At 35.7% G+C, this 17672-nt stretch overlaps 2 protein-coding genes across 4 annotated transcripts in view; one reads left to right on the plus strand and one right to left on the minus strand.

Annotated features, from left to right (window-relative positions):
• RGS20 (regulator of G protein signaling 20) overlaps positions 1–2562 on the plus strand; it is a 34857-nt gene extending 32295 nt beyond the window's left edge. For all 3 annotated transcript variants that reach the window (XM_058037055.1, XM_058037046.1, XM_058037037.1), the window contains 2 exons: positions 210–444; positions 1658–2562. In XM_058037055.1, coding sequence (XP_057893038.1) covers positions 210–444; positions 1658–1846 — 424 coding nt within the window. In that variant the 3' untranslated portion in view covers positions 1847–2562. The remainder of the gene's footprint in view (positions 1–209; positions 445–1657) is intronic.
• A 3732-nt stretch (positions 2563–6294) lies between these two features.
• The window catches only part of TCEA1 (transcription elongation factor A1), a 28305-nt gene continuing 16927 nt past the window's right edge, over positions 6295–17672 (minus strand). Inside the window, exons 4-10 of the mRNA XM_058037026.1 lie at positions 16197–16284; positions 15013–15161; positions 13124–13180; positions 12108–12262; positions 10594–10740; positions 9635–9706; positions 6295–8571 (exon numbers count right to left, since the gene is read on the minus strand). Coding sequence (XP_057893009.1) covers positions 8563–8571; positions 9635–9706; positions 10594–10740; positions 12108–12262; positions 13124–13180; positions 15013–15161; positions 16197–16284 — 677 coding nt within the window. The 3' untranslated portion in view covers positions 6295–8562. The remainder of the gene's footprint in view (positions 8572–9634; positions 9707–10593; positions 10741–12107; positions 12263–13123; positions 13181–15012; positions 15162–16196; positions 16285–17672) is intronic.

A 17672-nucleotide genomic window follows, 5' to 3' on the forward strand; every position in this document is an offset into this window, starting at 1 on the left:
TGCATCTGAGCTTTTGATAAGCACACTTTCAAAAAACATCTTATAAATGTGTTTACACGAGTTTGCACTTGGGTGGCTGCAACGAGGAATCAGAACCCCATGAACCTCACAATTTTGTTCCATTGTGAGGGCAGATGCCTCCTGCCAGCTGCAAACAGCTTCAGTAACAATCATTCATTTCTCTCCTCTTGCTCTTCTTCCTCCTTAAGCCCTGCTCCCACTCTTGAAGAAGTAAATGCCTGGGCTCAATCATTTGACAAGTTGATGCTCACTCCAGCTGGCAGAAATGCTTTTCGTGAATTTCTGCGAACAGAATTCAGCGAGGAAAACATGCTTTTCTGGATGGCCTGTGAGGAACTAAAACAAGAATCCAACAAAAGCGTCATTGAAGAAAAAGCAAGACTAATTTATGAAGATTATATTTCTATCCTCTCTCCAAAGGAGGTATATTGCTTTCCTTAATACATTCTTTGATGTTTCTTTGCACAGTTAGTTCTAAAATGTGTTTAAAGCAACAGCAATACTTAGGAAGAATCGTCCCCCGCCCCCCACATTCCACTGTCATCATGTAGATATTTAGGGGAAGAAGGCACCCACCATTGAGGTGAGATGGTCAAAACTTTCATTGGTTGTAAGGAAGTTCTTCCTATGCTACCCTGCCATGCTTATGTGGAATTTTTAGTTTGAGGCACAAATATATGGCTGATCACATTCACCTTGCCCAACTCAAACTTTATTTGTTGGACAAATCAGTTTCTTTTCTCCTTACACTCAGAGGAGGGTGTATACATTTCTCCAAAAGCACAGTAACCACAAATAGTGTCATTTTCAAAGACAAATTTCTCACAGAGCAGCTGACAAAATATGGCATAGAACAAACACAATTACTTCCCCAAAATTTTCAAAACTATTTTGCTGTTAGCAAATATGTCAAGTTTCAAAGACACCTCAGTACAGTTTGAATATAATCCTGCCAAGCAGGCTAGAATTTGAAACCTTTCAACATCCTTGCAAAATTGCAATTTAATTTTTTTTTTCTGCCAGCTATACTTATGTACTTATAAAAATGCTGTTTAAATCTACCCAGTCTGTTCCTGCAATACTAATGTCTCTCGACAGACACATAGGACCTGCAGAAAAAAAAAAAATTACATTACTGTATGTTGTATGGAATCATTATATAGCCCTACCTGTGGTTCACATCAACTCACTCTGCTTTTTAACAGCAATTTGATTAAGAAACAGCTTCCCAGGCTACACTGTCCACCTGCGTCATACTCTTACTCCAAACTCAGTCTCTTTATAACAGAACCAACTCTCCAGGAAATGAACTGTCACAAAAAATTATAAATGCTCTCTACTACAGAGCAGGAAGTTGGTCTGGAAATAACCCATCGGTCTCAGTAATAATGGGATTGCAGACAGCCTTGTTCCAATAAGGTACCTCAGTGAGGACATTACCCATACTCAAGATATTACTCCACTCAAATTTTAACAGAATCATTTTTTGCAGAAGTTTATTTAGCAATTTTTACAGTCTTGTAGGACACCAGCTGAAATGCTTAAAAAAGATGGCTTTTTCAACCAATGAATGAAAAATAAGACCCCACCTGTATTATTCACTATTATTTACATGACTTTCTATTTTAATACACAGGTCAGTCTGGACTCCAGAGTAAGAGAAGTTATTAATCGAAATATGCTGGAACCCTCACAACACACCTTTGATGACGCACAGCTTCAAATTTATACCTTAATGCACAGAGACTCTTACCCACGGTTTATGAACTCTGCTATTTATAAGGACTTGCTTCAGTCCTTGTCTGAAAAATCCATTGAAGCATAGAATTTTTTCTTAAATGTATTTATTTTAAAATAGACAGGACTCTGGGCTACAGAAATCCACAGGGAATTTAGAATTAATCAGATATTTACCTGAAAATAACTCAGGCAAGTTTTACTACAGACTGAAGAATTTAAATCCGCACAAAGCTCTGACACAATCAACTAAGTGCAGTTTCTGATTAAATTCAGTATTACTTTGCAAAAGGAAATGAAGAGAATGAAGAAACCTTGTTCAAAAAATGCAGTATTTTTTCAAACACAGCAGACACAAATTTATACCTTATGTCTGAGGTACAAATACCAACTGAGCATGAAACTACAACTGATTTTTGAGTGTTAGAATTTTCTTGAAAATGAAACCAGTTGCCCCATCCACACTGTGACCAAAGTAAAAATATTACTGTCAATACTGTGTTACTCTAGGCACTGCCATCACACCTGGCATAGGTACACTCCACTTGTTTTGGTATCTTTAATGCACACATGGTGCACTAATGGAAACTGGCATGGCAATCTCAAGTTCATGAAAGTTATTGGTTGAAATAATGCTGCTTATAAAAAAAAAAATCTTTTGCTGAAGAATTGTTATTTTAGTACTAGAATCTGCTGAAAGCATTAAGTTCCCTTTGTTGATGTTCATAAAGTTAAAATTATTTATTTCAGAGGAAGACAAGTCTGGGCATTCAGATTCCAAAATAAAGCACAAGAACTCTCACATATTTTTCTCTTCCCTCAGTAGGTGTTTGTAAAACCCTTCACTATTTGTTACCAAGATGATGACAGTTTCAACCAGCTTGGGTTTGTAAATATGAAATGCTCCCATTCCCTGACAGATCTTGTAAGGTTTCCATTACAGATATACACACAATTTATTTAATAAAAGCAGGAAGATGGAACTTGTGTTCTGATACAGCACCAGCTCTATCCAGTTACAAACCATGGTTATTTACAGTATGCCCAAAGCATTACACTTAATTCCTGGTCATATCTCAAAACCAGTAATCACAGGAAACACTAGGAAGAAAGTAAGTTGAATCCACATAAACTATCTGTACATCTGTTACTCTAATGTCTTCTTTCTTTTAAACCACATGATTCACTACAATTCCACTACATTAAAATCTGGAGTTTATAGTGGATTTCCACTGAATTGTATTTTTCCCTGTGTATTTATTTAAATGAGCCAAATGACACGTACAGGTTGGAAAAAGGCATATGGGAAACAGAAAGACACAAAAAAAATACCCCCAGAGAGGGGTACCAGACAGACAGAGTTCAGTGATGTGTACTGTAGCCTTTCCAAAACCTACTCTTTGCCTGATTCCAGCACTATGGGAAATACAAAATGGGAACTTTCTCAAAAAAAAAAAAAAAAAAAAAAAAAAGAAACGGGAAGAACAAAATAGAATTTAAGAGATCAATTTAATTTTTTCCTTAATGCACTTGGCAGGTGACATGCTGTCCCCTTACTATATTTTGAAGCACATGATGATTTGATTTTTTCAGTACATCGCACCACAGGAGAAGAGCTGGTACATGGTAATTTATCAATGCTATGGGCTGGTTCAAGCCAGGCTAGATGGGCAACCTGGTCTAGAGGAAAGTGTTCCTGCCAGTGGGGATGGCACAAGATTAAGGTACCTTCCAACCCACATCATTTATGATTCTATAACCAGTTTTCATTATTTCCTTCCGACAACAAAACAGTATTCAACATGTCAGCACAAAAAAGTAAACAAAGAAAAACAGAGCAAAGCAAAGTTCTTTTGCCTGCTGTAGCACAGTGCTGGGTGAGTAAATTAAGAGGAAACCCTTCCATGCACCACTAAAGACAGTTCAGTTAATGTTCACCACTGCTTACCCTATCAATACTGCTTACCTCAGCTGAATTTCTATTTAACACACCCCGAGCACTACCAATACCATTTCAGTTTATGTAAAATATTACAATGTAAGCAGTAACTTCAACAAAACCAACCAGGTATCTTCAAAAGGCAGCACTCATGAAGAGCCTGCAGTCAAACAGATGATACTGTATTTGTTTCAATCAGAGTGGGCAGGAGTGCTCTAAACCTCTGAGTTGACAAATAAAGTTTACCTAGGTCAAATTCAGCTAGTTGGAAAGATCATATGTACACACCAAAAAAAAAAAAAAACAAACTTTCAAAGCATGTCATCTCACAAAATGGAGGATTTAATTTCTTTTAAGTTATCTCTCTTCCCTGCAAAGATACTTCATTAAAAGCTGGAAGACAGACTGAATGCTCATAGTCCATATCAAACTATATATTCTATTATTCTGCAAGGAAATGAAGAAAAAAAGATGTAATGAAGTTAAAGGGCAGAGAAAACTATATTGGTTTGGGCAGTTTTATGGCTAACACTAAATAATTAAAAAAAGAAAGTAATAATTTCTAAGCTTATTTTCCATGTGCCACAACTTCTAAGCAATGAACATTCTCTAGATAATTTTCATTTTACTTCTGGATAACAATATGTTGACATTTGCAATGTGCATTCTTTCCTGAAATATCTTACCAAATCTTAATGCTGTGCTTTAGGCCTAGCCTTATACCCACCACCAGGAGCAGAATGCCGATACCTAGACATGCTGAGAATATCTCCTAAAAACCCAAATAACCCACTCCCTTAAATATCTTGTTATTTTGAGGCTGGTTAATGCTGGATTAATTAATGGCATGGAGGCAAGGAGGGGGGGAGGGGGAAGATGAAAACAAAAACCCACCCACACAGACAACCAATTTTTAATTACATTTCATTGCTATATACCTGCTCATGGTGCATAAACTTCTCAGGGCAAAAGAAAAGTGCACTGAAAAGGAAAAGTTACCATAGACAAGTAGCTACATGAGCAGCAAGAGAAAATAATCATATTGACATAAGACATTATTTAATCATGTAAGAAATTATCACAAAATCAATTTATCCTAGGTTGAAAATGAGCACAGTTGGTTTGCCTTGGCATTTATCAAACTGCAGGATATCATTAAGCTGTAACAACTTTCCAGTCCACTGGCATTCTTCCTTCAATGTCTGCACATCATAAAGCAGTAACTCCCACAGAACATGCACACTGTTAAAGACTGCTCTTTTCACCAGCCTGCTAAGCACTATTAAAATTGCATGGGCTCCTTCAGCCAACATACTGTGCTTTACAGTGACCTTTAAATTCCATAGTCATTAGCACAGCACAAATGGAGAAAAAAAATATTCTGAAGGGCTCTACCATAAAAAGTTAGATTAAAATTCATCCCAGAAGCATCATGTACTTAAGCAGTTCATGTACTTAAGCAGTTCTGGATTACAAAGGATATCAGAAAAAAGATAAAGTGATGAGAAAGGCCATCACATCATAATGTTAAGTAATTTTTAAACAACTCTGCTGTAAGCAATTTTTAAGAACATGTGTCTTCTGCTATAAAAGGTATGAGTATTGTTTCAATGACATTATGAAAAATTTTTTTATACTAAGATTGTATCTAAATTAATCCCAAACTCTTTGAAATGGGAACAGAATTCAAGAGTAGTGATGATCTAGTGAAACAGAAGCTATCATACAGCTGTAAAAAATCGTGCTTAAAAGAAGTAAAACTCCTCAGGTTTGTTTATATGAATAACTAATATTTCAAGATCTATTTCCAGAGGCATGTGTTTGAAAGGTAATACAACCACATTTTACAGAATGAAGACTTCATGTTGATGAATTAAGTCCTGTCCAGCCTGGAAAGGGTTGTGAGTTTCAATTTAAAATTAATGTATGTGATCACAAGTGGAATCCTGAACTCCAGATAAAAACCAGGCCCTTCCTCGGGTCCACAAAAGCCAAGATCACTGGGCAGATGTTTCCCTTCTGCTCAGTGATAGTCAAAAAGAACAATTCAGTACAAGACAGTTTAAAACTCATACTTTCTCCTGAACAGGATAACAGAATATATGAGCAAATGTATTATATATGAGAAAATGTCTTCTAATGAAGGATGCAGAAGTTGTGTTTTCTGAGCAGCAGGATCCTCTAGCCTTGCTTACAGAAGAGTAGATCCTTAAACAAGACACACACATAAACACACACACACACTTCAGAAGGAATGTGGTCTCCTCTTTCTCTCTATTGGAATTGTGTACAAGCTACCTTAAATTGCAGGCCAACTCTGCTCCATCTGAGAGGATTCAGGTGTCCATAAAGGTAATAACCAAACCTGCTATTCTTAGATGGAGAGATTGATCACCAGTTCTGCTGGCATGTTTCAGTGCATGAAATACCCCAGAGTACTGGGTCAGTCATGGCACAACTGCAGCCCAGTAGACAAAGCTAGCCATGGAGAAATGAGACAGTCCCAGCCCCACCTTTGCATCCTCTTTGATACAGGAGGGCAATTTCAGACAGCTCTGAAAACTGCAGCAACTGTTGAACAGAGGTCCATCCAAAGATCAGTACTGGAAAGTTTTATTTTTGGATTTGGGTAACCAAAACAAAGCATGAATAGAACAGATGCATTAGATGCATTTTTGAATCTAGCTGTTGCACTCCATCCTTCACTGGGCAAAAGAAACAGTTCTTTTTACCATGGGGGCAGAAGAGAGAAGGATGAAGGCTGCTGCTCAGGTATCATCAGGTGAAATCACATTTTATTTCAACTCCCACTTGGATATACCTGCATCACAGAAAGTGCTACCACAGTTCTGGTTCTTTTAATATAGTCCAGATATAATCTGGTGACTAGAGAAAAACAATTACTACAATTTCTCAAAAGATATTTCTTTAAGTGTCACAATCAGACACTAAGATTAAAGGACACACAGTGTGAGGAAGCTTATGCAAACCAACCACTGCCTGCCCTGCATATGTATGCTGTAAACAGCTGCAGAAATTTAGGTCTACTTGGCACCAAATTTGCTGTCGTTTTTAACACAAGTTTTTAGACTTGTTCTTTTAGAAAGGTCCCCAAACAAAGCACTCTAATTGATAGTAAACAACTTTAATTTGTTTGTTGTCCTCAACAACTTGAAAAAAAAAAATTACATCTTTCAGTAACTCTTAGGAAGCAATCCTGCCAATGGACCTACATACAGGTTAAAAATTAACCTATGCTGCTAGTAGAAAAAAATATTTTCTAAAAAGCATTAGCATAAGTTGAGTTAAAATGTTTATATATAAAAATCTATTCAAGAAACCTTAAATGCTAAGCAATTTTCTGCTTTAAAAAATCGTCTGTAACAAAACTTCTTCTATTTTAATAATTTGTATCCTTCAGCAGAAAAGCCACACTTCCTTGCATAAGCTGACTGGAAAAGCTTCTGTATCAAGTATTAACCAAACAGTTCTTGTCTCCCAAAGTTCAAGTGTCATCATACTGTTTCCAACTCATTTGTTACAGTTGCCACTATCACACAAAAAACATTCAACATAGAAAAACTTGGTTTTCCTTTACATTCAAGGAATTTATTTTCCAGAAGCTGCGCATACTCTTCCCATTCCCTCATGGATAATTTATACAGTGCCAAAATAGACCTCCTCAGCCCCAAACTCTAACAAATTAAGTAATATAAAATTAGATTTAATGAATTTAATCTCTTCTAAAGATGTTGATATGTTTTTTCTTGAAAACACATTTGCAAATAATCCTAAACATGCACTGCTAAAAAGCAAAATCTAAAAATGCAGCATTTATATAATTTCTCATATGGAAAAGATCATAATTTTAATAATTTATTCCCACTTGCAGGTCTATGATGGACACCAGATACCCTACATTTCAAAAAATCATTTCATGAACAAAATCAATGCCATTTAAATGAAGGGAGTATAGTATTATCTCCCCAGCCAGTTTAATGTAATGAATTGCTTAGCTGGTGTTATTCGGATAGCCTACAACACAATGCCTTTGCTTATTTACAAAGTCTAAGCCCAAGTTGGTTGTCAAGCACATTAAGCAAGACTGAACACTCAGATTTAACCACTATTTTAGGACATTCTTAGAAATAATGCCTGCTGATAAAAGGTAAAAGACATGCTTTGGGCAATAAAATATATTGCATTGATCAAAGCTGGTTACATAAACAAGCTTAACCAACCATTGCAAAAGAGGTCATCATTTCCACTAACAAATATTCAAACCCCATGACTGCAAATTTAGTCCTAGTCCACAAAGAGCACACAAAGTAAAGAGTTAATTAAATTGTATTAGTTAACAACTGAGCTTAATGTTATGAGGAACTTATATACTTTTTCTGCTTGCAAAGCAAAGTGAACAGAGCAGAGAGAAACAATTTTCATTCTTACAACCGAGCACATGTGGAGAGGCAAAATACACACAGGAGGAGCGTGTATATTTCAGACCACAAAAAATACAGTACATTATTCACATAGTTAGAAAAAAACAAGACAATTACCAAAATGTTTAACTGGTAAAAGTTTAATGTCAACTTACTTATAAAAATGAAAAAATATTTTAAAATTCACCATACAATTGAGCAACCTGACCCTACTGACTACCAGCTATAGGAAGGCATTTAAAGAAATGATGGTTGTGTCAAAACAAAGGCTAACTTGAGGCATGTATGCTGCTTTGAAATAAAAAGAAAAGAAAAACCAAAAAACCCTCTCATTTGCAGGAAGCTAAATGCTTAGTCTAGTTTTTAAAGCTAATTACAAAATCCTCGTTCATACTGGTCCAGATGTCTTGACAATTTCTTCTTCTAACAGAACTGTCAAAAGAAAATAATGCTTCATGAGATCTTTATACATCTTACTTCTAAACCTCTACAAGAATAAACAGAAATACAACACCATACTTAGGATATGGAAATTACTAATTAAAGCACTTATATTTTAACCATTCCTTCAGGCATCTGTACACAGACACTTCTGTAACTGCAACCTCACATAAGGTTTTAAGGACAAATATACTTTTCCAGTTACTGCAAACAATTCCGTCAAATTATTTCTAAGCTTTATATATATTATTTAGATATCTCAGAGCCTATATATGAACAATATTCAGCAATAAGCTATGTAAACCAAGATACATAAAATATTTTTTTATGTGGAAATCTTAACGTACACCATGGCATGGCCCTGCAGAGCTGTAGCATTCTTAACATAGAAAAATCACAGAATGAGGTTATCATGCTTCCTATGGCATGTGATCACACCTTAAACTGTACATTTTACAAGACTTAATTTCAGTCTTTCTCTGTTTTATTGAACTACCAATGTTTCTCAGAAGCTGTATAAATTCCTGTTTCCCAAACTTAAAAAAAAGATTCTATTGAGTTATCACTGCCCTACACTTATCCTGGCACAGGAATACAGCAGCAGCCATCTCTCTTTTCTATTGCTTCTTCTTTTCAGAATAGCAAAAAACCAGAAAAAACAATAACAACAAAAGGTCTAAAAAGGGCCTGTTACACTCACCAAAGCACGGCTTAAAACCAGTTAAAAGAACTTTGGGTGAAGAAAGAGAAAACGGTGACTTAGCTTGTCACCACTTCCCACGGCAAAGCAGTATTGTAACTAAATGTTGCAAGGCCTAAGTCCTGTCTTCTCTCCCCCTTTGCCATCAACCTTCTAGAGAGATCTCATACCTTCAGTCAAAAATACATTTCTATTTTAAAGCTACTTCGCAATCTCAAGATGTAATATCATTAATGGGTTAAGAAGTAACCAAAAGTCAACAGAAAGTGGTTTGTCACATTTACTGTAAACCCAAATTAAGCACAGAGGCTGGCTGCCTGCTATCAGATATGCAGAGCAGTCTAACAGTCTTACCTTCCATCTGTTTCCACATTCATTACAGACAACAAACGTTGTCATGGGTTCATCAGCACTGCGGGTTTGAACCTTTGGCAAAGGCAAGAGCCAGAGCGGAAAAGGAAAATTAGTATCTTCAATTTTTGTTAGTGTGTGTTCAATGTAACTGTTTAAATCAAAGTTTAACATTAAGGAAACAAATTTGCATAGAAATACAAGTTAACTTTATGTATCAACTGAAACTGGGCTTTTTGCCTCGCTATAAAGCCATGATAAACTTGGATTTTGAGAGATTTAGTAGCACTAAAATACCAATTTCTGCACTGAAACTGTGCATGTATTTCTAGGAGAAGATTCTGCACTAAAAGTACAATGGTCAGTACAGCTTCACATACATTTACCAATGCAAAGGCTTAAAAGTCTTATGACTGAAAACCAACTTGCTATTTAAAGCATCTGATGAACAGTACAAAATATAAATGCAGCTGTGATGAAAATGACATTCCCTGAAGCACAGTTAAGCCAATTAAAGCACCCTTTCTGTGGCTGTAGGAATGACTGCAAATCAGGGTCTTGTGTTAGTCAAATGGTACATTAAATACATATATAAATATACATGTACATATATATACATATAATTTTCTGCTACTTAGTCCCTCTAAGTATCTCTCCTCCGCATAAAACCCTTCCAAATATGATGCATTGAGAATTATCAAGAATTCAGCATTGCAAAGAAACTCAAGTTTCAGTCTATACAGATACTCAGCTTGGATCTACATAAAGTTTCTGGCAAATAAATATAAGAAACTTGCTTTACATAAGCACAACTAAGTAGATCCAGCTACTTTCACATTTTGTAATTTATCAACATTTTGCTGGAAGTTCATTTTGCAATTCCATTTTTTTTTCCTCTGACAATCTTTATATAGGACTTAAGGTTTGAAAAAGGAAAACCAAGAGTCGGAATAACCACGCACCTGGGTGTATGTACAGTTCTTCTTTTTGCACTTGCCACATGTAAACAGATCAGTTTGGGTACCTCCTGTTTTAGCCATCTGGTGCTCTCTGATAGCTTCTTTGGTCAGATTTTTGCGCATTTCCTTCAGCTCATCACTTGCCATTTCCTACAAATGACAAAGAGCAAGACAGAGTTTACTAGAGAGTTTTAGCTTTAAAACAAGTTACCACTGTGCAAGCCAATACAATTTTTTATTTAGAATCCATGAACAACAACTCTGTTGAAGGGCAATGTGATTCTACACATTTTTAATTTTACAAGACTTAAGCTGGGCTATTTAACAGCACAGAAGCTACAAGAAGTTAAAAATGTTCTCTTTTTTAACACAGATAGGAAAAAAAAAGTACTACATCAAGCATCTAGAAACATTTCTATGCAAATACACTTCTGAAGTTCAGAAATGTAAGTGAGGCAAGGTAGAAGACTTAGAAGTCCTCCAAAGAGGCAAAAAAGATGCTAGGTTAGATCCTTGGATAAATATCTCATTGACCTATGAAACATTTATTACAGGAAAAAATTTACTTTTTTGTGACTTCTATATTTGTACTGATAAATACAGTAGAGCCATAATTTACCATATGTCACCAAAAATCATATTAACTTCGTTTCTAAACACTAAGCAAAGAGTTCAGAATTGCCCATTTTCTTTTTCCTTTAAAATAGTTTTAGTGCAGAAGATCTCCACAAGGTCTAGTAATCAAGTGTGCACAGCAAAACCAATTTGTTACATTTTTCTTCAATACAATTTTATTCACCATTCCATGTAGATGTGGAATGAAAATCTTGTACCAATGCTCTTTCACTACTGTTAAGAAGTAATCTTAACACTTATGTGGGTTTTAGCCATTTGACATTTCAATCCTAAACATCAATCAAACAAAGAATGTGCACTGGACAGGACAAAATATAAGTTTGTTCTAAATATGTAGAACAAAGAAAATCAAAACACATACTGAAGGTACAACTTGCTTTTCTTACACATTCTTTCACCAGCCTCTGTTGGGCCTAACCTTTATGTAAAGCTATAGTTAAAAAAATCAACCACCCAAAAAGCCCAGCACAACTTTCTTTTGGAATAAAGTTAAGTCACAATTTTAATTTTCATTAGTTGACCACAACTAATTTCTCTCAGTCTCCAAGACACTCCTTTATATTTTCATTTGAGGGGGCAGAATCTAACGCATAGAAGCAGAACTACAGAACTGAAAAAAGATGTTTAACAAGATGTGCTTTCATTTTTCTCTCCCATAAAATCTCATTTTTCATTTGAATTTTTAGATCTATTTTGACTTTTAAAGACACTTTCATGCCCTCTACCCCAACCCAGCCCTGTAATTCAGATTCTGCAACCCACAAAAAAGCCACAGTCGTTCAGAAGTACGCCAGCTTACACAAATTACTTTTATGCTTAATAAATACAGGCCAGGATGTAAGCCCAAGAGGGGAATATTTCAAGACCTGTGCTTTACTTACCTCTGCTGTCATTTTAGCAAATTTGTCAGGAGGAATGTTTCCACATAATACATTTTTCCTTAGGTTAGGGTTCTTTGCATCCTTGAGATTCGCTATCCTACTTCGTACCCTATTTTTGTATTTCATATCAGTATTTTTTAATTCTTGAAAAATAGGTGCTTTGGATTTAAGGAGCAAAACATGGATAAGTCAAATAGAGTAAAACATTAACAAGTAAAACAGAGCATTAGAAAGGATTCATTCTGGGGGGCAAGCTCTAAACCAATGCACTTCTCCATTGCCCATAAAGTCCTCCCCCACCCCAACCAACAGCTACTTTCCTGTTCAACACAGCAGAATTCACAACCTTCAGAAGCCTAATCATAGTTTAGTACAGAGTCAGTGAAATATGAATTTTTGGGTAGCAGGACCTCAACTGTAATTGTGAAAAGTCCCCCATAACTTTATGTCCAGTTTCTTGATTTCATCCTGAGAATTAATTAATTTCTGAATGAAATATTCAAACGATGACAGGTCACTCACACAAATTTTTTTGTTAAAAAAAGAAGCCCAGACCTCTGTTCTGGAATGATTCAAACAATGGTACCAGAACCATCTTTTGAGAACCGTGAATTCATTTAGAAATAAACTTGTAGAAAATTAAACAAAGACACTAGAAAATTTTTAAGACTGTTAACAAGAAAATATTTTAAAATAGCATAGAAGAGCCCAGCATTTTATGTAAGAATGCTTCAGTAAGATATAATATTGCTGCTACAAGGAAAACATATTGAGCTGAAAAGAACCCACACACACTCACCTACATGCATTCCTACATATTTTAAGGCAAATCATTTAGGTTGGGCTGATTTTTTGAACACTAAATTTATGTACTGATGTGTTGAACCCAGTTACCACTTTTGTTTTATATGAAATATAAAAACACTCAATATATAGATCAAGTTAATTAATTTGAAAATTACTGTGTTTTTCACAAATACTCCCACTCTAGAGCAGACATATACAACAAAGGATATCTTCTTCAATTTGAGAACCCAGCTCTTCTTCATCAGCACCAATAGCAATGTAATCATCTGAGGAAAACAAATGATAAAATATTAGCAACCTGACTCTATATCCTTGAGATTCCTACAATTCCAGAACACTGAAACTCAGCAAATTATAAAACACTTGCAGTGAGTCTTCTTGTTCTATACGTAATTTTAATTTACTATGTACTTAACCTTTCAAAATTTATTACTTGGAAGAACACAAGTAAGCAAAAGAAGGAGAAAATAAGTTTAAAAGAGTCAAAAACTTTTAAAAACCAAAAAACTTCTGGTACCTAGTTGCAAGCACAAATAGGAACAAATCCATTGTTACACAGAAAAATCTAAAATATTCCAATGGCTTGGCATCTCTCCCATCTCCGCAGCCTGTGCACAGAACTAACTATTATAAAATGGAAACATTTTATATTGTGTTTAATCAATTGTTTTGGTCCATACAATACCAGAATAAGCAAATAGATGTTTTGCATGCATGGAAGAGAAAGATTTCATTAGAAACATGGTAATTAAATAACAAACAATCGTATTAGATTTTTTTTAAATGCAAAGCAGAGATGTGTCATAAAAGACATAAATCAGAAGAAATAGACCACAGCAGTCTTGAAGGCAGTAAAACACTTGAACTAAAATGTCTCAAGATAACTGTTTACTGTTTCTGACCAAAATGCTTCCCCACAAAGACATCTACCTTTCCAAAACAGCTTAAAAACAAATTGCATATAATGTTTGCCTCATTTCAACATGGTTATATTTCAGTGAGTAACCCTAACATAATTTATCCTTTGACCTCATACCAAAGGTCATAAAACAATAAAATAACCTTATTTTTTAAACTCATGGATCATCAGTTTACATGCACTGTAGAAAGCAACACAGCAAAAAAGATTTCTGGAAAACTATTTAAAATGAAGACTACATAGAATTATGAATGCTAAGATGCTATATGTGACTGTCTGGTCCCAAAAGAAGTCCATGAACTATATATCCAGATGACAACTAATCTATGGTCTTTAGTCAGCCTTGCTTATTGTCTATACCTGAATTTCTATGAATCAAAAGAAAGAATAAAAGAGTGAAGAGAGTAAGCACAGATGATTCAGAAGTCTACTTACACTGGGCCAAGTTACACTAAGCTAAGAACAGAGAAACAGGAGCTGGGTTATAATTTTGACAAAGATAAGGATGCACCAGAAAAAAATCAGGTAATTCTGAAAAGTCCAGCTTTCAGTTTGCTCCTTATCTAGCAAATAATTTAATTTGTCAGTTTAAAGACACCTGAGTGTATATGAGTGATAAAAAGAAAAAATCCCAGAACAGTCAAGGAATTTACAGATACCCAAAAGGCATGAGGTTAAGAGCAATGCAAGACTCTATTATTGCAAGCCAGCTTAATGAAATGTCAAGAATAAATCAAAATAGAAAGAGAGCTTTCAAAAACTAAAATCTGAAGGTTCCCAGGACCTCTGGTGTAAGGCAGCCTTGCATGTAGTCACACCTCTCTGTCAAAAAGACTGAGACAAAAAAAACAGCAGCCTCTACAAGAAGATTCAAATGAAGCATTAAGGAGGCAATAACATTCCTGAAAACAAGATCCCCTGTTGGCAATGTATCAGATGAACTGAGCCACAAAATGTCATGAATTAGCAGCAACAAAAATGCATTTTGAAGCATCCCCATGCCATGAAAGTTACTCATTACTTGCACCTTGGGTGAACTGGTTTATGGGTCTACACACACAAATGGATGCAAGCAGGGTTTATTCTTCCCTACAGGGTAGGAGAAAAAGTAGAGTGGGAAAGACAGAAATAGAAAGGAAGGAAATAGTTAAACTTGAAAATATAGTCTACAAAGCTCACCTCCTGTTCTGAGAGCTGCAGAGAGCATTTCTCTACATTTCACTCGTACAGAGTCTGAAGTGCTTGGAGCCCGGGGAAAAGAAGGGATGAAAGAATTTGAGGGAGCACTACCCTCCTCCTTCCTGCTGCTGGAATTGCTACTTGAACTGCTAAAAAAAGGCAAAATGAAAACCAATATTAATGTTTTTTCGTTTTTTCCCCCTTCAAATAACTTTGTTTCTGGGCAAAATACGGGTCTTTTGCTACATCCATTTGATGGTATTCCAAAATAAGAACACAAGCCACCTTTTAAAAAAGTTATTTATAGCTCTAGAGTCAATACAATTTTTAAAGTGTCTTTAGACTATTCACTAGGGTATTTCACACAATAGAGACACAGTAGGTATTTCATTCCATTATATGGCACAGAAGCTTTAATTCTCAGTTCTTTACATTAACATGAAACCTTTTTTCCTCCCACAGACCTTTACTTTAAGAAACAGTGACGATACATCACACCAACATTCACTCTGCATGCCTTGCACTCAATCTGCTTACTGTACTGAAGGGGTGCCATGGTCACAAAAAACCCCCCACAATTTATGTAGTTTTGCAAACTGTAAACCAACTTTTCATCTCCCATCTGGACATACAGTTAGAGGTTAAACTTCAATTTTAAAATGGCTGCTGAAAAGAGATCACTGAAGTCAGAAATGTAGAGAAGAAATGGGCTTGCAAATACTCTTTTGTAAATGTTTTTTAGCTCCTGCAGTGACATTAATGCAGGCTTCTTTTTCTGGTAACATACTCTGTGTTTACCAAAAAAAGTACAGAATGTTTATTAAATTTAAGAGCTAACACACAAAAGAAGCATATGCAATTACCACAAAGCAGAGAAAGAGAAAGTTGTTTTACAATTCTCAAAGCTGGGTGCTAGTACCAAGAGAGGGCAGAGTATTTGACAGACCCAACAGATGGATAAACAAAACTTGTCTGGCCACATCTTGACCTGTGTTTGTTGGGTTTTTTTTTTCATGTCTACTGCAGCACAGTTTACTTCCCCAACAACACACTGTTTCTTGTACAACTCTATCTTTCAGAAAAGAACACAGCAGCTGTCTCTAACATTACCAATTCAGACCAAATAGTTTAATGTTAATTTATACTGAGTGAGACTATCTGCACAGCCATTGAGAATTAAGCACCTTTCTTCTCTGGCATCAGGGCTGTTTTGTGAGGAAGATGCAGGCTCCTTCTTCTTTTCTTCAGAATCTTTATCAGTTGAAGGTCCATCTGGAAATACAAAACATGAGAAACTCTCTTCTACCCAGAAATAGTAACTGATTTAAAGCAGTGATAAAATATCATGATTTTTCCTGAATCAGTTAGAAATGCTATCATCTCCCACTCTCTGCTTTGACCTTCTCTTGCAGTACAGCCTTCCACTTCCCAACACCCTCCCAATGCAGGAAATGGAAAACATGACAACACTTCAGATGCTTTGAGTCAAGTCCAGCATCTGCTTAAACTGGCAGTGAAGACATGATGGAAACATAGACATTTACGATTCATTTTTTCCAACGTTCCTGCATTAGGTAGACAGTAACTTCCCAGGTATTGTATCACGTCTCTGGAATTTGTCTTCCATGCTTTATATAATTAAGTTCCTACTACATACATGCCATTCTTTTTAACTATATTGTGGAAGAGACCATAGTTGGCAAAATATAACGTCACTTTCATATTTTCAAAGGAGTTTTCCGGACACACAGATAGTATTTTCTGTGATAGCTCTTAAATTACTTGCCTCAGTATTTAAATATATTTGAATCTGCCATTCCTATACAGATTATGTTTCACTACAATTTTATAAAGAATAAGGACAAAAGTCTTTATAGAAAAGAGCAATCACAACATTTAACTCCAGCACAGCAAAAATGCATACACCCTTCCATTGTAAAGAGGATTTCAGAGTGGCTAAATTGAGTGCCTGCTTTGATTTACTCTCTAGAAAGGGTGGCTCTCTACTGCCTACAGAGGAAGCCTAGTGAGATTGGCATCACTGATTGACAGATTTCGTGAATTCCTTTTCCCCAGCCCTTATAAAGCTGCTATTACACTTCTAAATTCGTAGACTGTATTACTGGAAGAAGCATATATTACAAACTTTAAAATTAATTAAAAACAGGACAAGAAAAGGAGGGAAATCTGTTAAGGCTCAGTCTTGCCAACAAAGATGTCCTGAACTAAGCATGTAAATCCTTGTTTAAGCATCTAAAAGTGTCCTTATTTCCAGAGGAACCCCCATCCCTGTGCTTCTCAGAGGAACTTGGTTGTACATAACACAAATCTGGGTCTCTTCAAATATCAATCTTTTAAATTTTATTTTTATAGTGCATAAAATAACTGTACTGGCTTTATTTTTATAGGAACAATAAACTGAACATGATTTTGATCCTTTCCTTAACCTGTGAGTTAAGGAATTTATCCAAAGAAGTACCACTTTGTTAAAAAAAATCATCATAAAAGGAGAGCAGAGACAGCAGTACTGGATCAGACCAGGCACCAATCTACTATCCTGTCTCCAGCTGCACCTATAAGGAGATGCACACAGATACTTCTCCAGAGTATTTCTCCAGCCTTCAAGAGCTCACCCATTGTTTGCAATGTTGTACTCAATC

Source organism: Melospiza georgiana, chromosome 1, assembly GCF_028018845.1.
Source record: "Melospiza georgiana isolate bMelGeo1 chromosome 1, bMelGeo1.pri, whole genome shotgun sequence".
In the NCBI taxonomy this organism is placed as follows: domain Eukaryota; kingdom Metazoa; phylum Chordata; class Aves; order Passeriformes; family Passerellidae; genus Melospiza; species Melospiza georgiana.